Below are 16,659 nucleotides of genomic sequence, written 5' to 3'. Positions count from 1 at the left end.
GGTGCGGTTTTTTGTTGTGGCGCGTTGGAACTGTCAATCAATGAGTTGAGCGCCATATCCTGTTCGTACGAGGGCATCTTTCAGCGTCTGTAGATGTCTGTTACGCTCCTCCTCGTCTGAGCAGATCCTGCGTATACGGAGGGCTTGTCCATATGGGACGGCTTCTTTAATGTGTTTAGGGTGGAAGCTGGAGAAGTGGCCCATAGTTAGCAGCAAACTACCCAGCCTTCAGAACAGCAACCACGATACCACACAACCCTGCCATGACAATCTCTGCAAGACGTACCACTACCATTACTCGTGAGAACACCACCCACCAGGTACATAGTACATACTCGTGTGACTCGGCCAACGTTGTCTTCCTCATACGCTGCAAGAAAGGATGTCCCGAAGCGAGACCATGCAGACGCTGCGACAACGGATGAACGGACATCGTGCGACAATCGACAGGCAGGAATATTCCCTTCAGGGGAACACTTCAGCACTCAAGGACATTCAGCCTCTGATCCCCGGGTAAGCGTTCTCCAAGACGGCCTTCAGGATGCGCAACAATGCAGAATCGCCGAGCAGAAATGTATAGCCAAGTTTGGCACACACGAGTACGGTCTCAACCGGGACCTTGGATTCATGTCACATTACATTCACCCCCCCCACCATCTGGCCTGGGCTTGCGAAATCCTACCAACTGTCGGGGCTTGAGACAATTCACACCTCTTTACCCTATGATTATCCCTCACTCCAGTTGCTCCGTCAAGACCTGCAGACTTAATTACCTGCAAAGACTTGCATTCAAAGTATTGTATCGCATCTTTGACTTTGTCGATGTGTGTGTTTCTGGAACCCACCTCTTCATTCGCCTGAGAAAGGAGCAGTGCTCCGAAAGATAGTGATTTGAAACAAACCTGTTGGACTTTAATCCGTTGTAAGACTTCTTACTGTGGTCTAGAATTAGTTACGGCCCTTCTGCTTTCCTCAACAGCAGTGATAAGTTTTCAGTATCTTATGATTCGCCATGAGGGAGGTTCGGAGCTACAGCATGACAATCATTTTGAAGTCCCCCCCGCCAAAAAAGTGTTATGTAACAACCAATTTATTGCATTTCATGCCACCAGAAATATCATAAATCCAGAAGGGAGGCAATCTTCCCTTAACTTGGTATTCTGAAGATCATCCTAAACAACTGAAGTCTTTGGCCCAATTGCTGGATCAAAGAACAAAGAAAAAAATAACTAAACGGTGGCACCGAAAGATCAATGGTCTGATGGGTTTAAGGCAACAGACGTAATCTGATTTTTTGGTTTGCACTGCTTACATAATAACCATCACAAAACCACGAGACTTTTTGATTAGCATAAAATGGTTTGAATTAGTGGTGCACAATGTACTGCTGAATATTAACCAAAGTATCTAATGTAATTGTAAGTATACATTGCCTGCCAAAAATACAAATCTAAGAGTTTATTACTGCCACGATATAATGCCATTATCTAACCAGTTCTATTTTCATCTCAAAATTCCCAGAGATTTTAAATTTCATCTGACCAATCAGACTTCAAAAACTGGCCATGGCATTATATAATTACAACCACAGATACCAAACAATAATATGAAACATGATTTAAGATAAATTGAAGTAACAGAAATAATATGGAAGATTTGATATCGATGCATTAGACTATCAGTGGCTTGCATGCATGTCAGAGGGAGCGTTCAAAAGGACAAAAAATTCAAGCAAATTGGTGAGCATGATTGTAGAAAATTTGCTATGAAACACAAAATGTAGGTAAAGCTAAATGAAAAAAGTTTTCAAAAACAATCCTCTAACTTTTCAGATGAAACCTAAAAGTTTCGCCTTTGCACTTAACTTGCCATTTTGGAAGGGCAGCTGTGTAATCTTACTAAACTATAAACAGGAAATTTATAATTTGCACTTCACAAATCAGAAACTTAGCATGAAAGATCATGAGATAAAATAAATACTTAATGTTAATGTTTAAGCACTTCAAGTAGTAAGTTAACATTTTAATAAAACTTCTACAGCAGAGTGTAGCAAATTATACTTACAAAATACAATCCTTAGAAAATAATTTTATTTCTTCAGTGAAACAGGGTCAACCTGACATTTGGAAAACTCAAGTGCTCCTTTCAGTAGCCATCAATTAGCTTTAGAAGCTATTCCTTGCTCTCTTTTGTTGGACAAAGGTAGTTTTAAGAAAGAGGGGTAAAAAATGTGTTTTGCACAATGTGTAGAAGGAGGAAAATTTTAATGTACTTGGAAAGGGTATTAATGTAATGCAGTTAACAGATTTAATAACAAGTAAAAATCAAGACACATACAGAGAGTTTTACTAGAAGTTCAAGAGTGGCAAACTGGGAAAATAATGAAAAGTAATTAAAATAATGTACTTCATCTTAAAAACATCAAAATCAGGGAAAAATAATGATCTTTTTGCTCTTAACATATATGGCTTTAGATTCAAGCATGGCTGGGGAAGGATACGATCAGTGCCCTGGAATAGCACAGAACCTTTCAGCATTTCTCCCATGATGCACCCCACTGACCAGATATCAACTGAAAATAAAATGAAATGATGGATAATTACCATGCCTTTCAGAAAATGAGAACCACAACAAAATATGTATTGAAATTTACATAATGTGACAATGATAAAGAATATATTCCAGCAGTAACAAATTGTAGGGTCTGGAAATTGAATACCAGTCGACCCGTACACTTCCATTTTATGTATGTGTTATTTAAAAAGCACTGAATGTGGATGAGCAAACTTTTGTTTTTTTACGTGCAAGGATACAGTCCCTTCCAGGAAACAGGATTTTGTGGAGAACCATTTCTGCCATAATGCAACCAACAGACCATAAATCCACTATATGGTTTAGGTGGGTAAGATTAACAGAAAAAATGAAAAGAACATGCTATTTAGCACGTCGCTACATAACTGCACAAAATGCAACCAAAAGTGCTTCACGGTACTTAACATAACTGTCAGTCAGTCTTCTTAAGAACCAACTGCAAAAAGTTCATTTGTCAGAGGTTTTGTGACTTTATTTTCTTTGACAATTAAGCTGAATGCAACTGTTCTAGTATTTTCATAAAATAGAACAAGTTACACTAAACAGGATTACCAGATTATACTAAACAGGACTTTTCAAAAAGGCAATCATTGTATCATAAGAGTTGAAATTTATAGTAAATTACATCGGAATGCTTTTTCAATTTTATTTTAAGAAAAAGGAATATCAAAATTCTCTAAGTGAATCTGCCTACTTTTCACATGTGATGTGAATCAGATTCAAATTGATTTTTTTCCATGTCTGTTTAGTTTACAAGTACATTACTTTTTTCAAAAAAAATTAAATTGTGTACTTCAAATTCAACTGGAATCTTAAAAATAAATTCAGCTGTGAGACTACATGGCAGAACTGAATAAAAGTGTATTGAAAGAAACAAAAGTACGGCATCTTGTTAAATCACTTTTGTTTGAAAATTTTATAGTGGGCTCATCTCATTTTTAAAATTATAAATTAAAAATAAACTGGTCTTAAAACACTGGTAACTTTTTGAAGTTTACAATAGGATTGATTCCAATACTGAAACTGGTATTTCACATAATGAACATTAGAGTGTAGTATGAAGCCGCTTTAACTGGAGTGTTCTTTCCCCGCCTCCCCCATTTCCATCGTGAGATGACCTTTGGCTTCCTGAAGAAAGGATGTTACAACTTTAATGTTGCCTCTCTCAAGTTTCTTAAAGAGATGCAGCCTCATCTGCACACTACAATTCTTTAAATAAGTAGCTAGAGAATTACTGGGATAGATTTGTACCATTAGCAAGGCTTCTGGCAGAGCACATGGCCACTAACACACTATAATCCTAGTACTTTGAGAATTGGACTTCATTTCCATGCCACTGTCAAGCTATGGGCATCAAATGGGTGCCTTGTTGCAGCTCACCAGTTCCATACCTGGCCAAGGCCAGGCAGCTCAAAGGCTGATGAGGTGCAAGATAGACATGGAAGCGGGAGATCTGGGCAGCCAACATTGTTCTGTGGCCTCCTGGTTCACAAAAGGTTTTGAACGGAGTGGTTTTTTTTGGTCTCTTTCAGCTCCACACAATGTCTCCCAAAATGGTAATATGTCATGGGGTCTGATTTTCATATTAGCCTCCCACCTGAAACAGACAAATCCATCAGCTTCTGTCCAAATATCAATGATGGTTTGGCAGTGGGAACCTCACAATAACTGGAGCACTGTCATCCCATTTCTATCCAGAGTGAGTGCAAATCTCTCCCATTATTTCCACATATATTTTCCTCCTGATAAGTTGTTTTAAACATAACCTTAACAATGAGCATTAATGGTTAAACCTTAACAATGAGCATTAATGGTTAAACCTTAACAATGAGCATTAATGGCCCAACTGACTCTGGTGTGCTTGTTCACCCACAGTGTCGGAGCGCAAAATTATCAACAGTCCTTAAGTCATTAATATGCAGCATTTCAACAATGGGGCAATACTATGTATATGCTTTCCCGGTTTGGATGTTTCCAAGTTGGTATTTAGGTGTTTAAAATTTCAAATTTGCCCAGAAAAGCAGTGGAGAAAATTCAAGGGGGGAGAAAAATGTTGATAGAGCAAGTCTGAGACAATGGGATAGACGGGCAGCATAGTAGCACAGTGGGTAGCATTGTTGCTTCACAGCTCCATGGTCCCAGGTTCGATTCCTGGCTTGGGTCACTTGTCTGTGTGGAGGCTGCACGTTCTCCCCATGTCTGCGTGGGTTTCCGCCGGGTGCTCCGATTTCCTCCCACAAGTTCCAAAAAACATGCTGTTAGGTAATTTGGACATTCTGAATTCTCCATGTACCCGAACAGGCGCCCAAATGTGGCGACTAGGGGCCTTTCACAGGAACTTCATTGCAGTGTTAATGTAAGTCTACTTGTGACAATAAAGATTATTACTATTATTTTCAACTTGCTAGTTACAGATAGCCATCCATTCTGGAAAAGCCAGATTTTCATTTCCAACATGCTATTTTAATGTTTGCCCCATGTCTTTCTTCCCTTTAAGTTGAATCACAGTCCCAGTTATATAACATTTTTTTGTTTTCATAGAATTTTTTTTACAGGACTGAAGGAGGCCATTCGGCCCATCGTGTCTGCACCTGCCCTTGGAAAGAGCACCCTACCCAAGACCACAACTCCACCCTATCCCCATAATCCAGTAACCCCACTTAACCTTTTTGGACACTAAGGCCAATTTAGCACAGCCAATCCACCTAACCCGTACATCTTTGGACTGTGGGAAGAAACCGGAGAAAACCCACGCAAACACAGGGAGAACATGCAGACTCCGCACAGTCAGTGACCCAAGCCGGGAATCGAACCTGGGACCCTGGAGTTTTGAAGCAACTGTGCTAACCACTATGCGACTGTGCTGCCCTTGTTGCCATAACTTGGTTAACAATTGCAATTCAAAGCGCAGAGATCATACAATACAAAATTGCTAATCTGTGCTGAGTAGGCCAATATCAATAATGGGAAGAATTAGATGCTCCATGTGGCTTCAACCTCCCCAAGATAGGAGAGCAAAGATTTAAAATGTTGTTCCTAATAACTCCAGCTAAAAAAGATCAGGCTCAGCTACAATGACTGCCAACAAGAAATGGCTACCTGGGTGATATTCTACACCACTACAGGCACCAGTAAGAACCATAATCCAAAAAGAGAATTAACAGCTTCAGGACAGGAAAAAAGCTGGCAAAAAAGTGACTCAAGAATTCATACCAATTACATGTTTGTGTCTTCAAATATTTAGTCTGTTTTACAGATTAGCTTACCATTTTCCTTGTATCCCATTCCTAGGATAACTTCAGGTGCTCTATAATATCGTGTCACTACATATGGGGTCATCATAAAATTAGTACAGGCAGTTCTTGCCAGTCCAAAATCTAGGATTTTCAGAGTGCAGTCTGACTTTACTACTATGTTGCTAGGTTTCAAATCCTGTTGTAAACAAAAAAACATCCAAAACATTTTTTTTAAAAATAGGCACAAATTTGTCAGCTTAAAGTACTTAAATCAATTCTTAAGCAGCATATGACATCAAGATGGATTGGGAAAAACAAATTGGCAGAGGTAAATAATCTGAGTAAAAGTTCCCAGAGGAAACTTAGTCTGAGAATGAAAAACTTTGGTCAGAATGTGCTAAACTTAAATTAGGGTAACGACAAAGGAATGAGGGCATAGTTGGTTGGAATAAACCTGGAAAGGAGTTTACCAGAAAGATAGCTGATGTTTATGAAAATTGTTCATGGCTCACAACAAAGATATATCCCAGTGAGTTAGGAGGATTCTAGGAATGAGGATAAATCAACCATTGTTAGCCAAGGCAATGAAGGATAGTATTAAACCGAAAGAAAAACATACAATGTGGCAAAAATTAGTGGTGAGCCAGAGCATTGGGAAAGTTTTAAAAACCAACAAAAGATGATCAAAAAAATAAAGAGGGAGAAGGTAAACTAGCAAGTGATATAAAAATGGACAACAAGAGCTTTTTAAAAATATATTTTAAAAAAAGAGGGCAGTGAACATAAGCTCCGAAGAGAATAACACTGGGGAAGTAATAATGGGGAACCAGGAAATGGCAAAGAAGTTAAATAAATACTTAGTGTCAGTATTCATGGTAGAAGACACTAATATCATTCCAAAAACAATAAATAATCAAGGAGCAAAAAGAGAATAAACACAACAACCACCAGTAGAAAAAAAGTACCAGATAAACTAATGGGGCTGTCGGCCGATAAGTCACCTGGACCTGATGGGTTGAATCCTAGGATATTAAAGGAAGTAGCTACAGAGATAATGGATGCTCTGGCAATTATCCAAGAATGCTTAAATTCTTGAAAAGTCCGAAAAACTGCCAATGTAACACCCTTATACAAAAAAATCAGTAACTATAGGCCAGTTAGTTTAACATGTGTCATTGTGAAATGTTAGAGTCCATGTAAAAGATGTAATCGTAGAGCATTAGAAATAATATAATCAAGCAGAGTCTGCATGACTTCATGAAGGGGAAATCATGCCAGACAAATTTATTAGAATTATTTTAAGTGGTAATAAGCAGGAAAGATTAAGAGAAACCAGAAGATGTAGGGCTGGATTCTCTGCTTTGCGACGCTGAGAGAATTGCGATCGGTCAGAGAATCACGCAAAATCGATAACATCTGTTTTGTGCCCAGCACTGCTTCCATTGCCATAAGTCGGTCCCTCACTGGCAGTGATAGAGGCATATACCCTGCACCTCTGGATCCATGGAAAACCATCATTTGCTTGCATTTCAATATCATTAACCGCTTGGACACTTCATGCTCCACCCCTCTTAGGCTGAAGACTCGCGGGCGCAAATTAGTGCAAGTATTTACAAGTGAGACCTGGGTGCTATCACTGAGGAGGGGGAACAGGAGGCTAAAGAAACTCTGAAAAAGTCTCAAAAATTGTCAGGCTTGTTGTCGGGTGGCAGGTTGGGCTGAGGACAGTAGCAGGGGACATCCTGGTGGACTCGGTGTCTCCCTCAGGATTGGGATGGCCTGGCTCAGACTGCTATTGCTGCAGTGTGCGTGTTTTAAACACTCCCTTCTGGTGCTACTTAAGTCTCCTGGCTCCTCACATGGCTGAGTGCTCATGTGTCCTTTGAATGCTGAGCGCCTCTGGTCACCTGGGGACACACCCAGGCCACCCCTCTGGACACCCTCAAACCCCAGCTGTTTCATCAAGGGGGTAGGCATGCTCAATCAGTGGCCCACAGGTGCTGGCACTCCTCAGAAGTGCTGCCCCACAGCAGAAAAAGTAGGGGACCAGGAGAGCTTACCCCAACTAAGGGCATCTGCACCTTGGCCTTGGTAACCTCCCGTCCGCCCTGCCCCCCCCCCCCCCCCCCCCCCCCGAAGAGGATGTTCCTCCTCTCCTCACTGAAATAGAGCTGTGGGTCCACTTCGGATCCCGCACTCGGGGTAGCAGGTCTTCTACAAGTCATCTTCGTGGCTGCAGTGAGTGTGTGGTAAATGGAGTTTAAAAACAGCTCCAGCTGTCAGGCTCTTTGGTGCTAATTCTGTCCCCAGCAATCAATGGCTATGAGGGAACATTAGTGAGTGCTCCAGGTCCCATCATTTTACTGGAAGATTAGTCCACTTGCCAACCAATCAGTATGCATCACATATACTCAAAAACAGTTATTTTGTCAAGTATAACAACACGCTTTGCCATATACATTATGTGCTCCCAAAACTGAAATTAAAATCCCGAGTACCTACTCTGTGAATAATGCCAGCTGAATGAAGGTGCTTAATACCACATAACATCTGGTATAGGAGGTAGGACATTCTCTCATGGTCTAGCTCCATATGGATAACCTGGCACAAGTTGGCATCCATCAACTCCATAACCAAGTAACTGCAGAATACAGAATTAACATTACAATCTTTAGGTATTTTATGAGACACTAATTCTCCACAATGAAATATCAGAATCTATTACTTTTGTCACATTTTACTCAAATACTTACACATCTTGGAATTCTTCTAAAGACTTCTGTGGCGTAAATACATTTAACAAACTAATAATCTGCAAGAAGAAATGTAAATGATCAGTCTTATCTAGAATTGTTATCGCTGTACCAACTCCACAGTCCTCACTATATCGATGACTATGGATTAATGCATAGTTCGAAAGAATCATATTGGACTTGAAACGTTAACTCTGTTTCTCTCTCCACAGATGCTGCCAGATCTGCTGCATTGCGCATTTTCTGTTTTTATTTCAGATTTTCAGTATCCGCAGCATTTTGCTTTTATACTACTATACTTACCCTGCTCAATATGAGCATCACTCTCAAAATATAAAATTAATCCAGTTCACATTAGTGAAACAAGTTACATGCCCAAAGGAACGCTAAAATTGTGTGCGCACTGTAACGGAATAGACTGAGTATTGCCAGGTTTTAAACTTGGTAGTTGAAAGGCAGAGAAAATTTGGCACAAAATTTTTTTTTTTTTTAAAGTGTCATTTTTTTTCCATTTAATTCTACTTGAATTATAGGAGTAGCTAACTATCCAGTCCACTGCCATAATTAATTCAGTCCTTTTCTTTAAGCGGTGGGTATCTTCACTTGTTTATACTTAGGAATCTAAAGTGACTCAATGATCTTTGCATAATTGTATTTAGGAAATAAAATTAAAACAAATGGATTCTTGCAACTAGATTCAAGCATTATGAAGAAAACAAAGGGATTAGAGAACTACAGAAATCTAAACAAAGAACAAGAAAACGCATACATGCTTGAATTTTAACCTAAAATCGCAGTGCGCAAGTCATTCACAATAATGCTTTTCTGTCATTTTACAATTAAACATTTTCCCCACAAACAAGGAAAAGGCAAGCTGAAGGCTTCAAAGTTCCTAGCATTATTTTATTGTTAACTTTTCAAGCAAAGCTATTTATTTATTTGGTTTATCTTTCCATCACATTTGGAATAAACCACACATTTGAGCAATAATAATGCACTACTTCATTGTGCTAATTTTCAAACCTGTGGGTGCAAGACAAATGTTCTGTATTATTGTAAATTTTATTTTAACTGTTTACCATCTTTAATTTGCTCATGATGCCAGAATATTACAGAAATATTTCTTGACTCACATTTTTATGATTAACACACTTAAGAAGAACAAGCTCTCTGTATGCTCTCTTTGCATGAGTTTGGTTCTGGAAAGGTCTACTGAGTTTCTTAACAGCAACACTCCCATCAAGTACACTGTCATATGCAGCACTGTAATGCAAAAAAAGTAGTTAATTTCTCCAACGTATAAAAGCTGAGAAACAAAGTAATTTAAGATATATATCTTTCTTGTGAGTGGCTAAGCACAGCTGACTTAATGAGCAGGAAAAGAGTATTTAAATTACATTTCAGCATCATGTTCAGAAAAACTCATGGAGGATAGGTGAGATACCGATTCTTTACTTTGACTCCATGATTTTGGATGGACTGTTTAGGCGATATGTAGTTTTTCAGGTGAAGGAAACTCAAAGGCATGCAAACCCATGCAAACGGAGGTGAAAATTAACATATACGAATGATACGGAGAGAAGCCCAGAAATAGATAGTTGGCCCACACATTAGCACATCGACTATTACATGGTGCTACAAACAATAACCAGTGAAAAATGTAGACATTCAAAACTGAAGTGTAGAAAGTCTCAGCTCCAAATGGACAATTGCATTTTCATTTTAGTGGCAGTTTGTGGAGTGTGAACCAATTTCCAATTATCCATAAGGATACAAATAACTATGGCTGTGGATAAAACTTGAAACAAAAAGTAGTAGATGGGCAGTTGGAGGAAGTTTCAGGCAAGGGTAAATTGATAAGAGAAAGATCCAAGCCACAGAGCAATATCGCAACTTGGTTAAAGATAAATAGAGCATAATGGAAGGCGGCAGACATTTTTTAAAATGGTAATAGCAAATTAATGAATAAGGCCAAATCAAGGAAGATGGTAAGACGTGACTAAAGACTTTACCTAAATGCATGAAGCATTTGAAACAAGATAAATGAAAATAGCATAAATAGAGAAAGTGTTTGATCTACTCGCCATTATGGACACGTGATTCGATGGTGACGAAGGCTGCAAACTAAATATTCCAGTGTACCGATGCTTCAAAAAGACAGACAAAATGGAAAAGCAAGGGTGGGGTGGTGGCCATGATACTAAAGAATGACAAAGAGAGCAGTGAGAAAAACTCTTGGCTCAGACCAGTAGAATTGGTTGGGGTGGAGCTAAAAAATAATGAGGAAAATGATGATGACTATCATTTAGATGCTCCCAAATAGTAGTTTTACTACTGAACACAGTACTGATCGTAAGAGGAGTTTGCAACAAAGGTAATACAATAATCATGGGACCGTTAATCTTCATATAGATTGGACAAACCAAACTGGCAGTAGTTTGGAGGACTTTATAGAATGAATTTGAGACATTTTCCTACATTAAAACCTTGTGGAGCCAACCAGGGAACAGCCATTTTAGATTATAGATTTCATAGAATTTACAGTGCAGGAGGCCATTCGGCCCATTGAGTCTGCACCAGCCCTTGGAAAGAGCACCCTACTTAACACACCTCCACCCCATCACCGGAACCCAGTATCACCACTTAACCTTTTGGACACTAAGGGCAGTTTAGCATGGCCAATCCACCTAACCTCCACATCTTTGGGCTGTGGGAGGAACATGGAGCACCCGGAGGAAACGCACGCAGACACGGGGAGGAAGTGCAAACTCCACACAGTCACCCGAGGCTGGAATTGAATCCGGGACCCTGGAGCTGTGAGGCAGCAATGCTAACCACTGTGTCACCGTGCCTTGTATGAGGAGACAGGGTTAATTAGTAATTTCATATTTCAGAATCCTCTGGGAAAGATGAATAATATGGCAAATTTCATATCAAAACAGAGTGAGGTACTTGGTCCAAAATAAGACTGTATAACTTAAATAAAGTCAATTTCATAAGAGGTGAGCTGGCAAAGGTCTGTTAGACAATTCATTTAAAAAGTAGAACGGTAGATAAGCAATAATGAATATGTAAAGAAATGTTCATAATTTTTTTTTTTTTTTTTTAAACAATTTTATTGAGGTATTTTTGGCATTGTAAACAGTAACAATATACATTAGTGTGCAAATATCAATTACAAAAACATAGTGCAAATAACAGTTCCTCTCTCAAATAGACCCGCCTATTCTTCCCCCCACTCTACACTATTCTCTCTCCCCCCCCCCCACCCGCTGACGATTAGTTCCCCGCGAATAAGTCGATGAATGGTTGCCATCTCCGGGTGACCCCGATAGTGATCCTCGTAAGGCAAACTTGATTTTTGCAAGCCGAGAAAACTTGCCATGTCCGCCAGCCATACTTTGGTCTTTGGGGGGTTTGAGTCCCTCCAGGCCAACGGCAACAGTATTCGTCCCCGGGCTACCAGGGAAGCAAAGGCCACAACGTCGGCCTCTATCCCCTCCTGGACTTCAGGGTCCTCCGACACACCAAAAATCGCCACTTCTGGACTCATCGCCACCCTTGTTTTCAGTACCCGGGACATGACGTCCGCAAATCCCTGCCAGTACCCCGAGTTTTGGGCACGCCCAGAACATGTGGACATGATTCGCTGGTCCTCCCGCATATCTAGCACACTTGTCCTCCAGCCCAAAGAATTTACTCATCCGGGCCACCGTCATGTGGGCCCGGTGAACTACCTTGAACTGAATCAGGCCGAGCCTGGCACATGTTGCGGTTGCATTTTCCCTCCTCAAAGCGTCTGCCCATATGCCTCCCTCCAACTCCCCACCAAGCTCCTCCTCCCACTTGAGTTTCAGTTCCTCGGTCCCAGTGTCCTCCGCTCCCATAAGCTCCTTATAAATATCCGAGACTCTCCCCTCTCCTACCTCTCCCATGGAAACTACCCTGTCCTGGAACCCCCTTGGTGGAAGGCGTGGAAAGGACAGGACCTGTCTACGTACAAATCCCGCACCTGCAAGTACCGAAAGTCATTTCCCCTTGCCAGCCCAAATTTCTCCTCCAGCGCCCTCATGCTCGAGAAGCTCCTTTCTAGGAACAAGTCGCCCATTCTTCCCACACCAGCCCTCCGCCATGCTCGAAACCCGCCGCCCATCTTCCACAGGTCAAATCGGTGGTTGTCACATATTGGGGACCAGGCGGACGCTCCCACTTCCCCCGCATGCTTCCTCCATTAGCCCAAAATCCACAGAGCCGCCACCACTATAGGGCTGGTGGGGTACCTGGCCGGCGGGAGCGGCAGAGGAGCCATGACCAGGGCTGACAAGCTGGTGCCCCTGCACGAAGCAGCCTCCACCCGTTCCCAAACCGACCCCGTACCCACCATCCATTTCCTTATCATGACTATGTGAGCCGCGTAGTAGTTGCTGAGGTTACGCTAAGCCAGTCCCCCCCCTCGCTACGGTTCCGCTCCAGCATCCCCCTCTTTATCTGCGGGGACTTCCCCGCCCAAACAAATCCCAGGATAATTTTATTGATCCTTTTAAAGGACCGCGGAATGAAAATAGGGAGACACTGAAAAATAAACAGGAATCTCGGGAGGATCGTCATCTTCACCGTCTGTACTCTCTCCGCTAGTGACAGCGGGAGCGCATCCCATCTCCGAAACTCGCTCCTCATTTGCTCCACCAGCCTAGAGAAGTTCAACTTATGCATCCTGCCCAAGTCCCGCACCACTTGTATCCCTACATACCTAAAACTTTCCCCAACCAGCCTAAACGGTAACTCCCTCAGCCTATTCTCCTGACCCCTCGCCTGCACCACAAACATCTCGCTCTTTGCCATGTTCAACTTGTACCCTGAAAACCGGCCAAATTCCCCTCGGATTTCCATAATCCCGTCCATCCCTGCCACTGGATCCGACACGTACAAAAGCAGGTCATCCGCGTAGAGCGAGACCTTGTGTTCTGCCCCCCCCCTGACCATTCCCATCCATCCCCTTGCCGCTCTCAGAGCAATTGCCAGCGGTTCTATGGCCAATACAAACAGCAATGGAGAGAGGGGGCATCCCTGTCTTGTCCCACGGTATAGTCGAAAATACTCAGATGTCGTCCTGTTCGTCCTTACACTAGCCCCACTATCCCAGAGAACTTTTTGTAGAACTCCACTGGATACCCGTCCTGCCCCGGGGCTTTACCCGACTGCATGGCCTTCAGGCCTCCCATTACTTCTTCAGCCCTAATCGGGGCCCCCAGCCCCTCTACCATCCCGCTGTCCACCTTTGGGAAGGTCAGCCCATCTAAGAAGCGCCTCATCCCCTCCGGCCCCGTGGGGGGTTCCGAGGTATACAGCTTGCCATAAAAGTCCCTGAATACCCTGTTCAATCCTGTCGGGTCTCCAACCCGGTTCCCTGCCTTGTCCACTACCGTCCCTATTTCCCTGGCCGCCTCCCTCTTCCTAAGTTGCTGTGCAAGCATTCTGCTGGCTTTCTCCCCATACTCACACACCGTGCCCCTTGCCTTTGAGCTGCTCAACGGCCTCCCCAGTGGATAGCGCCCCCAGCTCCGCCTGCAGTCTCCGTCATTCCCCAAGTAACTCTGCCCTCGGGGACTCCGCATATTCCCTGTCCGTCCGTATCATCTCCTGAACCAGTCTGTCCATCTCCGCCCTGTCCGTTCTGTCCCTATGGGCTAGGATTGAGATCAGTTCCCCTCTCACCACCGCCTTCAGTGCCTCCCAGAGCACCACTGCTGAGACTTACCCTGTATCGTTGACCTGCAGGTAGTTCTGCATGCATTTCCCCACTCTCACACCACCCCTCATCTGCCAACAATCCCACCTCTAACCTCCATGGTGGGCACTGGTAACTTTCTTTGCAGACCTGCAGGTCGACCCAATGTGGAGCATGGTCTGAAATAGCAATTGCCGAGTATTCTGTATCCTTCACCCCCTCCAAAAAGTCCCTACTCATAATAAATAAGTCAATACGAGAATAAACCTTGTGAACATGTGAATAGAACGAGAACTCCTTCCCCGTTTCCGACTGATTCTCCAGGGGTCTACCCCCCCACTCCCCCCATTTGTTTCATGAACCCCCCCAGTTCCCTTGCCACTGCCGGGACACTGCCCGTTCTGGAGCACGACCGATCCAGGTCGGGATCAAGGACCGTATTGAAGTCCCCACCCATAATCAGCTTGTGCGAATCCAAGTTGGGGATTTTCCCCAGCAGCCTTTTGATGAAATCTATATCATCCCAGTTAGGAGCGTAAACATTCACTAGAACCGCCCTCACCCCCTCAAGCTTCCCCTGGACCATGAGAAATCTACCACCCCCATCCACAACTGTGCTGTCCGCCTCAAATTAAACCAATTTGTTAATCATGATCGTGACCCCTCTGGTCTTAGCGCCCAGCCCCGAATGGAAGACCTGGCTAACCCAGCCCTTCCGTAATCTAATCTGGTTTGCCACTCTCAAATGCGTCTCCTGCAGCAACATTACATCCGCCTTCAGAGCCCGTAAGTGCACGAACAATCGTGCCCTCTTGACCGGCCCGTTTAACCCTCGAACATTCCAGGTGATCACCCTGGTTGGAGGGAACCCTGCCCGCCCCCACCCCATGCCGATCAGCCATCCCCCCTCTTGGGCCCACCCCCTGCCCATGTGCCACGCCCCCCCCGGTCCGCCTCTTGGCAGCTCCCACCCCCGACCTCTTCCCTGCTACCCTGGTTCAGTTCCCTCCCTCGTCAGCAGATCATCTTCCCTGCCATATACTGGCTGTATATACACACACCCCACCTTGCTCCCGTTGACTAGCTCAAAGCAGCTACCCTGGTGACTCAACTCCAGCGCCACCATATCTCCCACCTATTGTCCCACTGCTCCCCCCCCCCCCCCCCCAACCCATCAACACCACTTCCCCAGAACAGCCCTGTTCGAGCAATCGCTCTGGGACCGAAACAGAGAAAACAAACAAAGCTCACGCCCACAATAGTGCAATTCAAACTGTGTAATGAGGTGGGCACTGCCACCCACCCCCTCCCAACATTACCAGAAAAATAGCAAAAAGAGCACGTACAGCCCCCCCAGCACCCAATAACTTAACCTTTAACTATGACTTTGGCTTTAACTTTAAAACTTGCAAACAGGCAAAAACAAACACAAGAACACCCCAAATTATAAGTAAAAGAACATGCCGAACGACATCGCTAACACTAGGGCAATCCACAAACAAATGCAAACATCCCTTGAAACACTCTAACTTGAGTCCATGGGTCCTCAGTTCGGTACCAGTCCATGCCCCTTAGCGAAGTCCATCGCTTCCTCCGGGTCGTCAAAATGATGCTGCTGTTCCCGGTATGTGACCCAAAGCCACGACGGAAAAAGTAGCCCAAACTTAACCTTTTTAAACAGGATCTCTTTAATTTGTCTATAGGCTGCCCTCCTTCTGGCCACCTCCTGGCTCAGATCCTGATAGATGCGCTGGACACTGTTGTTCCATAAGCAGCTCGGTGTGTTCTTGGCCCACTGTAGGACCCGCTCCTTGTCCACGAACCTGACCACCATTGCCTGGGGGCCCCCCCTTCGCGGCTGCCTCGCCTGCACTCTGTGTGCCCTGTCCAGCTCCACAGGACACGGGAAGAAATCATCCCCCACCAGCTTCTGCAGCATGTCTGCCACATATGCAGTGGCATCCACTCCCTCGGCCCCCTCTGGGAGTCCAATGATTCTCAGATTCTGCCGACAATACATATTTTCCAGGTCCTCCAGCCTGTCCATCAGCCTGGATTGTTGCTCCTTCAACTTTCTAATTTCCACGTCCGCTACCGTTTGGAAATCCGCCTGCTCCTCCACGGTCTTCTCCAATGCCTGGACCTTCTTATCCTGGGCGCCCAGCCTTTGGTCCAGTCGCTCCTCCGCTTTCTGAAGCGGTTCCAAATTATCCCGCTTCAGTGCTGCAAAGCTCTCCTTCATGACCTTCAGCATGTTGTCCAGTACTGTCTGGACCGTCCGTTCCATGGTCCGTTCGTCGGCCATCTTTCCTCCCATTTGAACTTCCACACCACCTTTGTTCAGCCCCTT

The 16,659-nt window shown here is 43.8% G+C and overlaps 1 protein-coding gene across 4 annotated transcripts in view; it reads right to left on the bottom strand.

The window, feature by feature from the left end:
* Window positions 1-16,659, bottom strand: part of LOC140426960 (mitogen-activated protein kinase 9) — a 114,150-nt gene that overhangs the window by 73,774 nt on the left and 23,717 nt on the right. For 3 of the 4 annotated variants that reach the window (XM_072512279.1, XM_072512280.1, XM_072512277.1), the window contains exons 3-7: window positions 9,715-9,844; window positions 8,582-8,640; window positions 8,331-8,469; window positions 5,859-6,024; window positions 2,501-2,572 (exon numbers count right to left, since the gene is read on the bottom strand). In XM_072512279.1, the coding sequence (XP_072368380.1) occupies window positions 2,501-2,572; window positions 5,859-6,024; window positions 8,331-8,469; window positions 8,582-8,640; window positions 9,715-9,844 (566 nt within the window). Of the gene's footprint in view, window positions 1-2,500; window positions 2,573-2,813; window positions 2,886-5,858; window positions 6,025-8,330; window positions 8,470-8,581; window positions 8,641-9,714; window positions 9,845-16,659 lie in introns of all 4 variants that reach the window. The other variant, XM_072512278.1, reaches the window with a different exon arrangement.

Source organism: Scyliorhinus torazame, chromosome 7, assembly GCF_047496885.1.
Source record: "Scyliorhinus torazame isolate Kashiwa2021f chromosome 7, sScyTor2.1, whole genome shotgun sequence".
Classification (NCBI taxonomy): domain Eukaryota; kingdom Metazoa; phylum Chordata; class Chondrichthyes; order Carcharhiniformes; family Scyliorhinidae; genus Scyliorhinus; species Scyliorhinus torazame.
Note: the sequence above shows the minus strand (reverse complement) of the source record. Positions and strands in the feature narration are given on the sequence as shown.